The sequence below is a fragment of the Pezoporus occidentalis genome, unplaced genomic scaffold, assembly GCF_034315485.1.
Source record: "Pezoporus occidentalis ecotype Australia unplaced genomic scaffold, CSIRO_AGI_Poc_V1 ctg9, whole genome shotgun sequence".
Classification (NCBI taxonomy): Eukaryota; Metazoa; Chordata; class Aves; order Psittaciformes; family Psittacidae; genus Pezoporus; species Pezoporus occidentalis.
This window is the reverse complement of record NW_026916262.1, coordinates 6619762-6635688: the sequence shown is the minus strand read 5'-3', so window position 1 is coordinate 6635688 and position 15927 is coordinate 6619762. Positions and strand designations below refer to the sequence as shown.

Genomic DNA, 15927 nt, shown 5'->3' with positions numbered 1-15927 from the left:
TCTGGAGCTGTATTTCCTGAGAGATGGTATTTGCTACCATGTGTCGTAGCTGCTTTAAAATAGGACTAAACTGAGGTCTAATGGTATAGAGGGCTGTTTGGGTTTTAGATACTTACTTTAAGTATTTGGAAGGACTGCAATTCAGATTCTCCATATTTACAGGTGAAAGAAGCAAGTCTGATACACCTTCAGGAAGACCTGTGCAAAGTCAAAGAGAATCTAGTTCAAGCAGAAGAGAGACTTGCAAGTTATGTGAGAAAAGACAAGGAAACGCCAAAACCTGAAAGCAAAAAGGATGCAGAAATAGCATGTGATTTGTTAGACAGTGAGCCTACTCCAGTTAGAAAAAGCTCATCATCACAGACAGACAAGGCTATGGAAATAAACAGCTGTATCCAAACTTTACCAGTTCTTGTTAAAAATGCAGAAATCCAAAATGATCTGCAGAGTGGATGTTCTTCAGAAGAGATTGCAGAGATCATAAGAGAATTTACTGATAAAATTGACCAAATGCAAGAACTCCACGCTGCTGAAATCATGGACATGGAGACAAGACATATCTCTGAATCTGAAGCATTAAAAAGAGAGAAGTTTGTTGCAGTGCAAGTACTGACTGAAGAATGTAATACTTTAAAGGAAGTAATAGAAAGTCTACAAGCTAAAGAGGTATGTATCCACTTTTATATTCATTGAACTGCTTTGGTTCGTGCTTTCACTCTTGCTACAGAAATCCCTATTTAAAGTCCATTAAGTGTGAACCATCACATGTTCATTATAAAGCTTCTAAGTATTCTAATGTTTCTGTAGTCTAGGGAGAGATTATGAACCCCTTCTTCAGCAATTTAAGTTGCTTCCATATGCTACTACCTTGGACCTGTCCCGCTCTGTGAAGTGTGGACAAGTGTAGGTCACACTATTGAATACCATCTTTCTCATCTCCATTTTGATTACTTTGGTTGCAGTGGAAACTAGACAAAGAGGCTTATGTTGTTTCCTGCTCCTTAAAATCAGCTCCCTTCTTGTGAGTGCATGTGCAGTGATAAAAGATTTGATTATTCTCTTTTCTACATATAGGGGATCCCAGTTTCTGGATTAACACGTTCTCTACCATATCAAGGTAGAGATGGAGGTTCCAGTGGTAAGAAAGTTACGTTCTTTCAAACAGCATTATTAATTAAATATGCTTTTTTAATACTAAGTTTATCATTAGAGAGTTTGTGTTCTAAGAAATAAAAACAGCTACTCCCCATATTGAAGCAGAAGCCTGCTGAGCTAGCAAAAGATGTAGAGCATGCCATGTCTCTTAATTTCCTATGGAAGGAAGATTACTAGAGTGGAGATGGGTTGCATCAAGGCACCAGATGCTTACTTTTTTATTCACACTGAAGTTCCTACATTCTTCTCACATGTTACATTACCTCTTCAGCATAGCTTCATCATCTCTTGATAGAATTTAAAAGCTACAGCTCCCTAGCAGTGGGAGATAATAAGTACTGACTTCTCCAAGAGCAGTAAAAATAACTTACATGGTTCCTTTCACAGGCAGAGCCTAAGCATATTAGGAGGAATTCATTTGACAGAAGTGTTTGTGCAAGAAGTTGTTTCTCTTTTACAAATAAACTAGGATTTTTAGGTTTGGGGTTTCTTTTGTTTGTTTGGTTGGTTTTTTTTGGTTTGGTTTGGTTTAGTTTGGCTTTGCTGTAACTGCTTTGAACCTGAAAAAGAAACAGTACAAAACAGGCAGTCTCCAGGCTTAAAACCAGCTCTGGTGACATGCAACCACCTGTTACAACAACATACAAAAATAATTGTTTGATGCCTTTTCTTCAAAGTTTCACAGTAATCCAGCTTTCATCTTTCTTTTCTTTTCTTTTAGACTCCAGTTCAGACTGGAGTCAGGGAATGTATCTTGCTCAGACCCAGGGATCTGACACGATATCTGAAGGAATAGATGAAGGTGAAACTTCAACAGATTTACTTCCAAAAAAAATTAAGGTAAAATAGAAATGGTCATTTTTATTGTGGAGCAAGAGTGATACTGCCAAAAGCTTAGATAAGCTGCTGCTTGATTAGTAAAAAAGAGAAGCCTTTAGATAAGATTTGAAGTGTCGGCTATTTTAATACATTTTAGAAAACTTCTGATTTAACTTTCATGTTAAGTTAGGTTAAATATGAGGGGTTTTAACTTGTTTTCAATTATTATTTTGAGAAATAATTACTATTTATTGTAGTTACTCTGTGTTAATGTCATGAGCATGTACTACACAATTTTACAGATTGTTATTAACAGGTGTCGAGTTATTATCTATATTACAAAAATAAACAAATAAGATTATTATTACTATCATGAGGACTGGCATTACTGATTTTCTTCATGCATTCACTGTAGGGTTTGCTGCGAGCAGTCCATCATGAAGGCATCCAGGTGCTGTCTCTCACTGAATTTCCGTATGGTGAAAGGGAGATGCCATCTCTTAAGCAAGAGCCAGAATCTTGGCTTGAAGAAAGGAAAGCTTTTCTAAGCACCATTTCATCTTTGAAAGACCTAATTGCAAAAATGCAACTTCATAGAGAAGCTGAGGTATAAATAATATCATAAGATTCTATCTAAATAAAAAATAATTGATGATTACCTTGTAAGGCACATTTACAGTTCAGGCTTAAATGGTCTAAATATACTGCTGTAAGGCCGAAGATTTTAAAAATACATGGTAAAACAGCTTACCATATTTTCTGGTGATAAAATGTATCTTAAATTGTAGCTTGCATTTGTTCTTTGTAGCTTTTGAGTATAATCCACCTTTTTTAAATAGTTCTATTTTGAAAGCATGTTTCCAATGGCCATTAAAGTGTATTTTTTAATGTTGTTGCATATTGGTATAGTGAAACTTGGATGCTATTAACAAGATTAACTTTATATCAGTTCAGAATTAAATCTTCTTCATACACAGTATCTGCACACTGCCAAGTAGCTCTGTGGGAGCCTAGCAGCATACTGATAACATCATAAAAATTAAAAGGATAGTGTCATACAGTAACATAAATATTAACTACATGGGGCTAAGCTTTCAGTTACAAAAAGCTAAATTGCTTCCATCTAAAACACAGATGAAAGATTAGCATTTGTGTATGCAGAAGAAACGATAATGTGTACAGAAAATACATCCATTTGTATGAATGAATGTTATTCAGCTATTGAGTAAGGAAGGCTCAATATTCCACTGAAAACACACACTTCACATAAAATGATAATGACCATTCTTGATGGAAACTTTGAATTCTGCTGTTTAAATTGTTTTTATATCACTGTAGATTTATGCAAGTGCTGAATCTCCTGAAGGTGTCTCAGACTGGCGAGGAGAACTTCTGCATGCTATTCAGCAGCTTTTTGTGAGAGAACAAAATGTTCTTCTTGCTGCGTTTCAAACTGAACTTGCAGAACTGGGCACAAGAGATGCAGTGATATTGATGAGTCAGTTAGAGCACAGACTGCAGGAGCAGGTAATATAAACCATACTTCAGTCAAAGTGTGTTTGTCTAAATTAGATTTTAATTTTGAATGTACAAATCCACTTTAAAATGTCTGTATTACTAGTAGTTTGGACAGTATAAGGGTGAAAACAGACTTGTAGGAAGAAGAGGTGCCTTTAAAAAGAAACACTGATGGGGTATGGGGAAAAAAACAATTTTGGATGCACAAGCTAAAAAAAAATACAGCCTTGAGAGATCAGTTTTAATTAAACACACTTGTCCTGAGCTTGATTTCATTAAGTTAATTAAAATTATGTTGCATTGTCTAAATGAAAAGGTAGCTTGTATATACAGAGAAAGTTGTAAGGAGAGGAAGTGATGAAGCTGCTGTAGGATTACTAAAATAAAAAAAACCTATTTCTTCCCAATATTATAATATTGGCTTAATAGTGACTTAATTGAAAATGTTTTGAATATATATGCAGTATGAATATGTAAGTAAATGTAATATCTACACCATAGATAGCCTAATAAAATCTGGAGCTTTACTTTCAAACATTTCTGATGCTAATAGGCTACTAACCAGACAGCAGCAATGGACTCTCTTCAGAGTGCAGACAGAAGAAGCTTGCTGATGGAGATTCAAGTCTTACATGCTCAGATGAACAGTAAGAAAAATAATCCAAAGAGAGAACAAGAAATGGATTCAAAAAGCCAAGGTGACTTCTGTGGTAATGTCTGTTTCCAAATGCTTTCATGGCAGTGCTCATAACACAGTAGGTGAAAACTTACTACTTTCTTTGCTCTCTGATGCTCTTTCTGAGTATGCATACTTTTAATCTTTAATTCTTATTGGACTGATTTTACAAAAATAGTCTGTGTTCTTACTACTTGTATCAGATTGAAAGTGATACAAAGTTATTTCAGTTGCTGTAAAAATTGAGCTTGTATTTTAAGGTTATTTTCCATGTATGTGCTTCAGTGTTTAGGTTCAACAGCTTTGAAATTCTCTAAGTTGGATGGTCAGTCATAATGAGTAAACTGAGAAGCAATTAGAACAAAAAAACCCCAAAAAGTTCAGAGAACAGGTATACTTCCAGTCAAGTAAATGCTCAGTTAGTGTTTTGTCACAAAAAATTTGGTCACAAGTATACATACGTACCTAACTTCAGCTATTAATCTATCGTAATCCAACTGATACATATCGGTATGGTTGTGCACATAGTCTTTTAAAAAAGTGTAAGAATTGAAGTAACTTCTCGGAAAATACAAAAGTTATAAAGTGGTTTTGCTTTCAGTCCATTATTATTGAAAGAATACACTGTTTAAAAATACCACTCTTAGTGATAGCCTTGTGGTCATTCTCTGTGCTAGGGAAAACTACCCAAAGAGTGTTGTTTGCTTGCTAAGTAATTTCCATATTAATGGTGCTCTCATTAGAAATGCTGGAGTATAATATGCAGCAGAAGCAGTCACAAATACTGGAGATGCAAGTGGAGCTCCGGAGTCTGAAGGACAGAGCAGCTGAGCTTCAGGAACAGCTGAATTCGGAGAGAATGATGGGTGCTGAGCTGAAGAATGAACTCGCACAAGCCAAACTAGAACTTGAAGCAACCCTTAAAGCACAGCACAAGCACTTCAAGGACCTAGAAACCATCAGGTTCAGCTTTCAGTACCAAACTTTGTGTTAACAGTGAAGATGATCTTTTCCATGTTGTCTCAAATCATAATATTTGCTTTATTAAGGAAGTTGATGTCATGTAGTGTAAATTACATGTGCATAAAATAAATGTAAAAAACTTCTTAGTTTTTCTGTAAACTATATCTGACAAAGAACAGGCTTCTGTTCCATTTGTCAAAAAATGTCATTCTGTTCATTAGGAAGGTACAATTCACAGTTTGATCTAGTGATTTATTAGTATCAATTTTTGACACATTAGACTACCGTATACCAACTAACAAGTATACCATACTTACTAAAAGTTTTTCTGCTTCTAAAACTGAATACAGAGAAAAGAATTGCAGAGTTAAGATGACTGTGCAAGTACTTCCATATAAAATTTCATATCTTCTAAGTGTTATTTTGGCATTGTCAGAAGCAGAGGTGACAGGCTAAATATTTAGCACTCAATAAAGCCATTATTATTTATGCCTTTGTTCAGCTCTGAGGTAGCAAATCAAGACAGAGTTTAAATTGGCATTATTTTACAGATTACTTTACAACCTTTACAGTCCATAAGGAGCCAGATTCCTTTGCAAATTGATGCAAAATTGGAGGGGGGGGGGAGAAAATTCAGAGTATAATTTTCTTTGTGAGACATAGCAGCAAGACATATTTCCCCTGCATTTGTACATATTTTGGCCAGTGGCTGGATAAAGTTAAAACTAGCTGCCTCTAGGCCACCAATTAATATTAAATGGCAGCTCAGAATTATCAGTATGGAGTACTGATAGTATGGACACACATGCTTTCATTTTTTGAGTTATTCAACTCCATTTTTATTTTTTGAGTTAGGCTTGTTTTTCTAAATTAGCTTTTTGCAATTACTCTACTAGACAAGCAGTGTTTCCAGTGCACAAGATGGAATAAATATCAAGTAACTAATGTCACCGTGATGGGGTTAGAGCTACTGTCTAATCCGGAAGTTGTCCGTTTCTCTTTTAGGACTGAAGTTAAAGAAAAGGCAGCTGAGCTAGATGTTCTCAAGGATACAATGGCCAGCGAACAGAAAAAATCAAGAGAGCTACAGTGGGCTTTGGAAAAGGAAAAAGCTAAAATGGAACGCAGTAAAGAAAGAGGAAGAGAAGAGCTTGAGGTATTCCGTAATCCCAAGTGGTCCGGATCAGGGAGCACACAGTTATTCATTCGGTTAACACTTCATCTCAGCTTACATTTTTGTCCAACGTGTGTCCTGTCTTCAACAGCAGTACTGTATCTTCTAGAGCAGGAGAAAGATGTATAGAAGCTGTGTGGCAAAGAAAGAAAAAGGCCTGATGTAAATTCCATTTAAATCAGTAGGAGTTTTACAACTACCAGTTTAGGGCCAAGATGAAAAGATTCTACTTTGTATAATAGAATCAGATATTCAAGGGGACAGGGCACTGCTAACATGGCTACACCTAGCCCCCACTGCAACTTAACTCAAAACAGAGTATTTATTATTTAAGGAGATACATTGTTTGTTTCCACTTTAAAAGTTAGATGTTTCTCCTCATGAAAATCAGACGAAGGAGTTTAAGACAAAATGCACCAGTAGCTTCCTTGAGTGAGGGAGAAGAGAGGATATATCCTCATGCAAGTATTAAGACAAAAAAGCAATCATTAACACAGATTTATTTGCATCTTGAAATCTTAACTTCCAAAATTCACTTCTACAGTTTTAGAAAGTAAAGCAGTTGCCTTCAACATCAGAACTGCAGCTTTTTGTATCTCATTAAAAAGTATATGTCACAAATATCCTTTTATGAGATGATCCGGTCCTAGAATAGACACCTGTAATAGATTTTAATATTAGATGTAACTGCAGCATTGAGTATTGTCACATTAATTGTGGCTAGCAAAACTGTTAAAAGCAACATGTGTAGAGGTAGCATACTTGCAATTTGCAGGCAGTAACACAGAAAGTGTACACAAATAGTTCTAATCAATCCTTTTCTTCTGTTTTCTCATGGAAGGATTTGAAATTTTCACTTGAAGATCAAAAGCAGAAGAACTTAGAGCTAACTAAACTCTTGGAGCAAGAGAAGCAGCTGTCAACTGATCTGCAGCAGAAAATTGAATCCCAAGAAGTGCTCAGTGCTGCCCAGCTGTCACACGAGCGGGGCCGTAATTCTGAGTTGCAGGTGCTTCTTGAGTCAGAGAAGGTTCGAGCTCTCGAAATAAGCAGTGCCCTAGAAAGGGAAAAGGAACTGTGTGCTCAGCTTCAAAGTGCTGAAGATAAGGGGCAAGCTGGAGCACCTAATCCGTCTGAGGAATTACTTAAAGAGCTGCAGAAACAAATGGATGAAAAGCATGTCCGTGTAGTGGAGTTAGTAAGTGAGATGGAGAAATATAAACTGGAATCTGTGCAAGTGAGACAGCAAATGGAAAAGGAAAGGCAGATCCAGAGGAAAGCATTACAGGCAGAACAAGACGCTAACATAATAGCACAGAAGAAACTCCATGAACTGGAGTCCAAAGTAGAAGACCTTCAGTGGCAGCTTGGAGAAAAGAAGCAAGAAGTTCTTAAATTAGGGAATGAAACAAAGAAGTTGCAGGAAATAATCCAAGAACTGCAGAAACAAGAGCAGGAGAATGGAAGGAAGGAAGCTGAAAGGACACCAAGCCACAATGCAAATGAGGTACAGTAGGAGTGAGAGCAATGTGTAATACTGAACTGTGCAATTTAGCTTTTAACTCTTTTGATCAATTAACATTGTGTGTCACTGTGCCTTTAATCAATCTGTAAAATAGGCTGCAGATTACAAAATATGGGCACCAGGGAGAAGGAAAGCATTCCAGTTTTTCTACCTAAAACTGTTCACACACATCCTCTGAGAATGAAGCTGCAGAGATATGTAAGGAGGAGAGTGAGCAGGAGAAATGCACCCCAGTGTACACACACACTTTGTGCCTCAGTACAGGAGAAAAATATTCGCTGCACGCAGTTGCAGGAATGAGCTGTTTCTGCTCAAGAGTGCTCCAGGTCAGTTCTCTTAATCTTTAGTTCATAAACCGCAAGTGATTTTTGAAACATTTAAAAATGGTCTCCCAACAACTTTAATAATTAGAAAAGTAAGTAATCAAAAAGCAAGTGTGTGCATGAATATGTATGTGTTAGCAAACAAAATAGAAGAAATTAAGGTAAAAAAGTAGGAATTTAGACTAATTTTTATATGAATGAAAGTTGAAACTGCTGTTGCCTGTAAATTTTTTTCTCTCATAGAAAGTTTTCAATTAATTTTGAATTCATTTTAAAACTCTTCAGAAACTTCCCTATAAGATGTAGGTGTTTCTGGGTGTCTGGTATGTTAATAGTCCTGGAGAAGGTTGACAGGAGACTTGCCTTTTTGCTGCCCATGTGTTTGCCATCGTTCCTTGCTTTTTGGTCTGTGGAGCCAGGAAGGAAATTCTTCTCTTCATCTAATTTGGCTACTGGCTTAAATCTTCTGAAGCATTGGAAAGTACCCCCAGCTAGAGGCAGGCTGTTGAGTGTATTGATAACTGTGATAATATCAGCCTTCCTGTCATGCTCAGTGTGTGCTCCTTGCTCTTCTGAATGGAGGTAGCTGCCAACACCACGGTCAATGAGCAGTCTTCTCTTGGATCAGGTTGGCAGTGGCTGTTGGGTTTTTCTCCTCAGCACCAGGCAGTATGATCTGCTTTCCAGGATCTGCCCAGAGTTTCAGCTAATGAATCTCCTGCCACTTCCTGGGACATTTGCAAAACCCTGCTTTTTTCCATTGGTACCACACCATGGTCTGATACCCAAAGGCACAGCAGTACGCTCAGGTTTCCTTGGAAGGGCTAACAGTTCTTCCATGGCCAGTGTTAGTTAAGATGAGGAGCACATGTTCAGTTCTTCGCTTCACTTGTGGAAGCATCAGTTGTATGGTTGCCTGTGACTGTGGACTGATTTCCATGACCATAGTGGGCTTTTCCAGGCCTGATCCTCTGGCTATGAATTGGTCACCAAAATACATGGGCACAGTGGCCCAAATGCCATGCACAACTGGTACCGATACTGCTGGTGGAAGAAACAAAAAATCTTGGTGGCTTCCTGCTGGCCAAATCTGTTGAATGGATTCACACTGCAGCTGTATGGTGGCTAGATCTTAGCCAAGAGAAGCATCACGCTATACCATTCACAAATAATAGTTTAGTGGTATGCTACAACTGTAGCATAGCGTTTCACACTAAACTCCTTCTTGTGTCAGAACTGTTTGTTCTTCAGTTCCTGGGTGTGTTTCAGAATGAGATGTTTCCGTTTTAAAGCACTGGACCACATGCATTCTATATGTATATAAATACATATTTATCTCCAGACTACCTGGGATACACCTAATGATAGAACAAGAAAATGGGTTCTCCAGCAGAAAATGGAAGGAGCCGAGACCAATGAATCGACCTATCCCACAGTGACGGGAGGAGGAGAGCTCTCTGCTGCTAGTGAAGCTCTGCAGAACGTCAGGCAAAAGCTGCAGAATGCATTTCCAAAGCTGAAGCAGTTGGCTCGGAAAGCTGCTAGCAGGTCAGACCAGTCTTCAACAAAACATTGGTTTTGTTAATGCTGCTCTAAGTATTAGATGCTGCTCTAAATATTAGATGTTTAATATGGTCCTTTTTGAGTTACAGCAAAATTGTTTTGTTTTGTTTTTTTCCTCTGAAAAGTGGTAAGGTTTATTTGAGTGTTATGTAGGTAGATCATTTTAAAACAATTTAGTAAAAAATTGAAATAATTCAGTGTATCGGGACAAATGTAGGGATTACTGCTATGGATCATCACCCTTGCTTCTGTCAGAGAAAGAATTTCATGGTCAAGTGAAGTTGATTTTGATTCTTATTGTCTGAGGTTGCTATCTCATTAAGGCAAAAAAAAAAATAGCATGGTACCAGGTCCATGGGAGGTTTAAATCTGTTTTTATTTTGCTGTGATGGTGATTTACTATTATTTATTCATTCTGAAACAGTTGGGCAAAGTGGAATGTGTTACATCTTGAAAATACCTAAGGTTTTGCTCACACGGATTCAGCAAAGAGGTGGGAAGCACGTTTTGAAATGTGCTTCATGTAGAAAACATACTTTTCTCCAAATCAGTGGGAACTGTTCTGTGCAAAGTCTTTATACAAATGGAGCCAGTTGCACTTAGGGTCACCGAGAAGTCTTGGAAACGTTGCCGTGTCCCCAGCCACAATGCTGAAGTGACTTGATAAAGTCACAGTGTGTGAAGTCCCATCAGGCTGGCTCAGGGTCTCAGACTGTACCTGCTCCTGAAACTGTTGCTTTTTGTTCAGGTTGCAGTTTGAAGCAGCAGATGATCAAGACTTCATCGCAATACAGAACGCTATCGAAGAAGTTATTTCAGAGCTGCAAAAACTGCCTGGGTTGTCCTATCTGGAAGAGGTGAGAGTGCAATGTTGTAACTGGTGGCAGAGTGGGTGATGTGAGGGGAAACCAGCAAGGAGTTGTTAAGTCTGTACTTTATGGTACACTGCTCCAGTGGGTGTTGTGATTTGAAGTGTAAAAACCTCTTTCCATTTGTGGGTTTTTTTTCAATTTTAATTACCTCAAAAGTGAATTTTCAACTTTCAAATTGAAACTTTTCCAGTTGAATTATAACTTTCAAATATCATGGCTTTTCTTTAATAAAAAAAAGTCTTCCTTTCAGCAGTATTTGTGTAACTGAGGAGACTTTGCTCAATGCCACATTTAGTATTTACTATATTGTGTTGATACAACACATTTACTTGACTGCCTTTTATTTACTAAGGGAAAGGCAGTTGCAGACTGAGTAGTGTGCACCTATATAAAAAATGAAATGAGGTGATCTGTGACAAAGAATTAAGCAGTATGTGATTTTTTGACTGCTTGGCTAGGTCCTTACCTTCACATTAAGCAAGTGTTTTCAACATGACTTGAAAAAAGCTTTGAGGCTTTTCTTCTGAGTTAGATAAATCTTAAACACAGTAGAAAAGCTTTGCAAGTTGGTACAGTTGGTACAGTTGAGCTTGTGTTAAAACACTGTGCTGTGATGTACGGGGTAAGAATAGATGAGAAGGTCACATTAATCTATAGGTTACATGTGCACCTGTTTTCTATATAAAAGTCATTAAGAAGTTATGGTCATTATCTACAGAAGTTTTTCACTGTAAGCCAGTTATTTTCAAGTTGCAACTTCAATCTAATACAAGTTTGATTTTATTTTTCTTCCTTCTAGCTGAAGCTAGTGCTGCCCCCAGGGACACCATCCAGCTCGCTGACTGAGAGGCTACTGAGACAGAATGCTGAGCTGACAGGCTTTGTCAGCAGGCTGAGCGAGGAAAAGAACAATCTGAGGAATGCTGTTATGAAACTGGAGGAAGAACTGAGAAGATACCAGCACAGACAACTTTCTGGAGACTATGTATGTCTGTAGTGGTGCTCATATGGTAACATATAGACAGGCATAAAAGCATTATTCATTGTCCTAGTCACCCAAGTGGGAGTGATAAAGCTGGCTGGCTGGCTTGGCTTCTTCTGCAGAGTAAATGGGCATGAGTTGTTCTTGTCCTGTGCTCAGTACATTTTTATAAGCTCTCTGTCAAAGCAGTGACTAAAATGACACTGTTCGAGTTTTTCCAAACTGCAAGGTTCAAATTCACTTTATTTTGTCTTCAGTCTTCCAGACACTCATCGGATGTTGGGGTTAATATCGATACTCTTGTTGCCTCTGAGAAGGAAACCTGGAACAAAGAGAAGCTGTCACTGCAGAAGTCTTTGAAACAAGCTGATGCGGAGCTCTCCAGGCTGAGAGCAGAGCTCAGGAGTGAAGCTTTCCTCAGAGAACTGGGATCAGATTCCGAGAATGCTGTTTTAAGGGTAGGAAGACTTTGCTGCCCACATAGTAACTACAGCTGCGTCTTTTCGTTTTGATTCGGGCCTGTTCTTCATTGTGTTCACTCTGCTTGCTCTAAGTAAACAGATACTAATTCAGGGTTGAAATTTTCATCCTCAGATACCTGGCTCTTAGTTTCTCTCCCCAGGAATGATCTGCAAGCACCAATGTTGTCTTTTAGTGTGTGTTCTATTTCTTGCTGCTCAGGTGATCCTCAAATTATGAAGCTACACTCAACAAGAGTCTTCTCCGTGACAAGAGAGAAATGAATAATCGTGGAAATGCCTTAGCAGTAGCAGTGTCAAAACTCTTAGAACTGTAATTGTTCTTCGAGCTGATGGGGCCTTTTTTTCTTGTTGTAGAGAATTTATGGCAAATACCTGCGAGCAGAGAGCTTCCGGAAAGCTCTCATCTATCAGAAAAAGTACCTGCTGCTGTTACTAGGCGGATTCCAGGAGTGTGAGGAAGCCACACTGGCCCTCATCGCACGGATGGGCGGGCAGCCTTCCTACACAGACCTCGAAATCATCACACACCATTCAAAGGGGTTTACAAGATTTCGCTCTGCAGTCAGAGTGTCCATCGCAATTTCAAGGTGAGCTGGAGGAAGTTAGATTTCAGACAGGTATCACTGTGCAGTTTAACACATCCTGTTCTGGCTCTCCAGTTAAATCTAGAACTTGCCATGTTCCATCTGTGTAAATTATACACTTTTGGTAGTCATAAATATAGTAGATGCTGTGTGGGGTAGAAGTTGTGCAGAGCATAGCTAAAATCTGTAATAGGAATAAGCAACCTGACTGTAGTTAAAAAGGGCTCTGTATTTGATACTCAAAAATGGATTAAAATTGGACAAAGCCATATTAGAAAAAAATTCTAATTCTAGGATATGCATTTACTTACAAAGGTATTTTCTGCAACATAATTTCCTTTAAAGGTTAAATTCTTACACAGAAGTATGATACAGGTTTATGAACTGATTTTATCCATCTGGGTGGTTCTTCAAAATCACAAGACTCTATGTCTCAGGCTGAGGATGAGTAGAAATAGATGAAGATCAAGTGAATGTTACTAACGCGTGGTACTGCCATGTTGCTAGCAATCCCTCTGCACAAGTTTGAATCCCCAAGCACTTGTGCTTGCTACTGATCAGAGCTTTATGTGTAGTATAAATTCAAGATACTATTCATGTGCCTGTTTAAGTGAGGTTTTTACTCACAGCTTTCAGCAGTTACAATTTTTGGGATGGAACAGGGCAAAAAGTGTATTTAGTAAGATTTTGAAATGCTGATGCCCTGTTGCTTAGGTGCTCCAGCCATTTGCTATCCAGTGGGATTTACGCAGCACCTCTGGAATTGCTGGAAATGCAGAGGTGAAGCTGAAAGCAGATTTGGACAAAAGATGTTTTTCTTAGGGATGCATATAAGAATGTTTTCTACTTCATCTTCAGGTTTTAGATGTGCATCTGTTAATTTTGCTTGGTGTTCAAGAAATTCTTTTGTCTTCTAGAATACAAGCAGCAGGGTATTTCATTTAGCCTGAAATATTTTATTTTCTTTATTTGAAATGCAGAATGAAGTTCCTGGTTCATAGATGGCACAGAGTTACAGGTTCTGGTGTACTGAGTGGCAATAGGGATGTCTTTAGCCAGAACACAGGTAAATCATAGTCCAGTAATGGCTGATAAATGGTACCACAAGTCACACCACTGCTTAATGGGGATGGGTTTTAACCTGTGTTTTCCTCATGTGGAAATGAATGGGGTGCTGTTCCCCCTTCCGTTTGTTAGAATTGCTTGAATGAACGTATTTCTCAGGTTTCTGAGAGTTTCCATGCTCAGCACAGACACAAATCTATTTCCTTTCTCTTCAGTCTTGTTTTGCTCCATTGTGGGTGGGGTTTAAAAACTATGGCACTTTTGCCTATGGAGCGTGTTTTTAAGAGCAGTTTTAGCCACGTCATTTGGTTTCTCAGAAGCGATCTAAAAAGGAGATGCCAAGGACAGGGATGGACAAGTGGCAATAGAGCCTATTGACCAGCCCTCCCTGGCCTTTCCCTCAAGAGCAGAAGTCTGTCGTTCTTCTATTATAGCTTAAAGTTTGGGAAACCTGGTTTTCTGTTGGCTTTTTGGTAGGATCCTAACAAGAATCAAAAGCTTTTTTATTAATTCCTGGCTATCTGGGTCTGCACTAAAACCCTGTCCTGCTCAGCCTGTGGGAATTTTTTCAGTAACATCAGTGAGGCCGGGATTTCACCTCTGGTTTTCTCTGACACAGTCTGAAAGTGGTCTTCTTTTGTTAAACACCATTTTTGTGATGTGCAAACAGAAAACTCATGTTTGAGATTCTCTGTGAAGTGCAAAAGGTGTCACTTCGTTCAGTTTTCAAGGCATTGTTTTTTCTACTAGGTAATGAACTGCGGCCTGACTCATTCTCTGGTGGCATGGATCTTTATGGAGAGCAAAGGCATTCCTATAGATCCAGGTCAGACATGGAGTCTCCTAGATCTCCTGTAAACTTTCTACATAAGTATGTTTTATTTTAGATGATTATTAGCTATCAGAACACTAAATTATTGCATCAGTGCTTACTGAGAAGGTTTGTAATCTTTGGTGCTGTAAGGTATTTTTTTACTTGTAATTTGTTACGTATTCTTGCAAAACATCTCAGTCCTTTCCTTTGCATTTACTCATCATGCTGATCAAGGCCAGAGCTTGCAATTACTTCTGTGCCTGATTCACAGCATCTTCTTGGAGCTGGTGGTAGATTTTAGCCCTTGTGGGGTTTCATTTCTAGATAAACCACCTCAGCATTCTTCAGCTTCTGACAACCATAACAGTTCATTAGGGCAAAAAGGTTTAATCTGTTATGGCCACTTTTGACTTACAGAAGGTAACAAAGAGGCAGAATCCTGTAAAGGTGGCTGTGTCCTTGTTCATGCAAGCTTTTTAAATAGAAAAGCTAACTTGAATCTGCCACGGCTTCTGCTGCAGTCTCACTAGGAATTTGCTGGTCAGTCTTTGTCCCAGAGAAATGCAGCAAGAAATCAGGTGCAATAGACGGGAGAGGCCACTGGGAAGCGTGGTTTCTCTGGGGGAGGCAGTACGGTGGCGTGGGCAGTAAGCAGCAAGGAGATTACATGGGTCTGACATGCTGGCCACCATGTGGGTGAGTGAAGGGTTGGTGCGGTGTCCCTACATACCACAGTTTGCTGCGTCTGCTGATACTTAACGTCTTACTTGAAGCTGTGCTTTTTGGACACGAGTGTTGTTCTGCCCCCAGGTTTCCCAGTATGCAGGCGGACTTCAACCCAGCCTCTTTCGCCTGTTCTCAGCTGCAGAACTATGATCCTGAGAGAGCTTTAACAGATTACATCCACCGGCTGGAGGCCCTGCAAAGACGACTGGGCAGCGTGCAGTCAGGTGAGGGCTCAGGCAGTCCTCCCCATGACTCCTGAGTAGTGCAGGCGTGGTTCTAGTTGGAAAAGATGCAGTGGTTCTCCAAAATACGGAAGGAATTCTATTGTGTTTAGGCATTTTCAGCCTTAAACAAAGAGAATATTTTGAGCAATTAAAAAAGTTCCGAGGTAAAAAACTCATTCAAGAGAAAATGGTAAGATTCTTTGAAGGGAGACAGACATAGAAGTGTGCTTTGAGTTTCTCAGTAACGCTTCCTCTTTCGCTGATCTCTAATAAATATGCAGCAAGCATTCAGTTGGTATCTTGCTATGACTTTAAGCTAGATGGAGAAAAATCACAGAATGGCTTGGATTGGAAGGGACCTTAAAGCTCACGGGCAGGGACACCTTCTGCTAGACTGGGTTGCTCAAAGTACCATCCAGCCTGGTCTTGAACACTGCCGGGGATGGGGCAGCCACTTCTCTG

The 15927-nt window shown here is 38.9% G+C and overlaps 1 protein-coding gene across 11 annotated transcripts in view; it reads left to right on the top strand.

Moving 5' to 3' along the window:
- Positions 1-15927, top strand: part of AKAP9 (A-kinase anchoring protein 9) — a 111469-nt gene that overhangs the window by 94575 nt on the left and 967 nt on the right. For 9 of the 11 annotated variants that reach the window (XM_062605163.1, XM_062605161.1, XM_062605159.1 and 6 more), the window contains 17 exons: positions 163-666; positions 1075-1138; positions 1877-1995; positions 2390-2581; positions 3313-3501; positions 4046-4190; positions 4912-5131; positions 6137-6287; positions 7147-7812; positions 9496-9701; positions 10465-10573; positions 11388-11573; positions 11828-12028; positions 12407-12639; positions 13617-13702; positions 14452-14572; positions 15326-15465. In XM_062605163.1, coding sequence (XP_062461147.1) covers positions 163-666; positions 1075-1138; positions 1877-1995; positions 2390-2581; positions 3313-3501; positions 4046-4190; positions 4912-5131; positions 6137-6287; positions 7147-7812; positions 9496-9701; positions 10465-10573; positions 11388-11573; positions 11828-12028; positions 12407-12639; positions 13617-13702; positions 14452-14572; positions 15326-15465 — 3532 coding nt within the window. The remainder of the gene's footprint in view (positions 1-162; positions 667-1074; positions 1139-1876; positions 1996-2389; positions 2582-3312; positions 3502-4045; positions 4191-4911; positions 5132-6136; positions 6288-7146; positions 7813-9495; positions 9702-10464; positions 10574-11387; positions 11574-11827; positions 12029-12406; positions 12640-13616; positions 13703-14451; positions 14573-15325; positions 15466-15927) is intronic. The other 2 variants (XM_062605156.1, XM_062605158.1) reach the window with 2 other exon arrangements.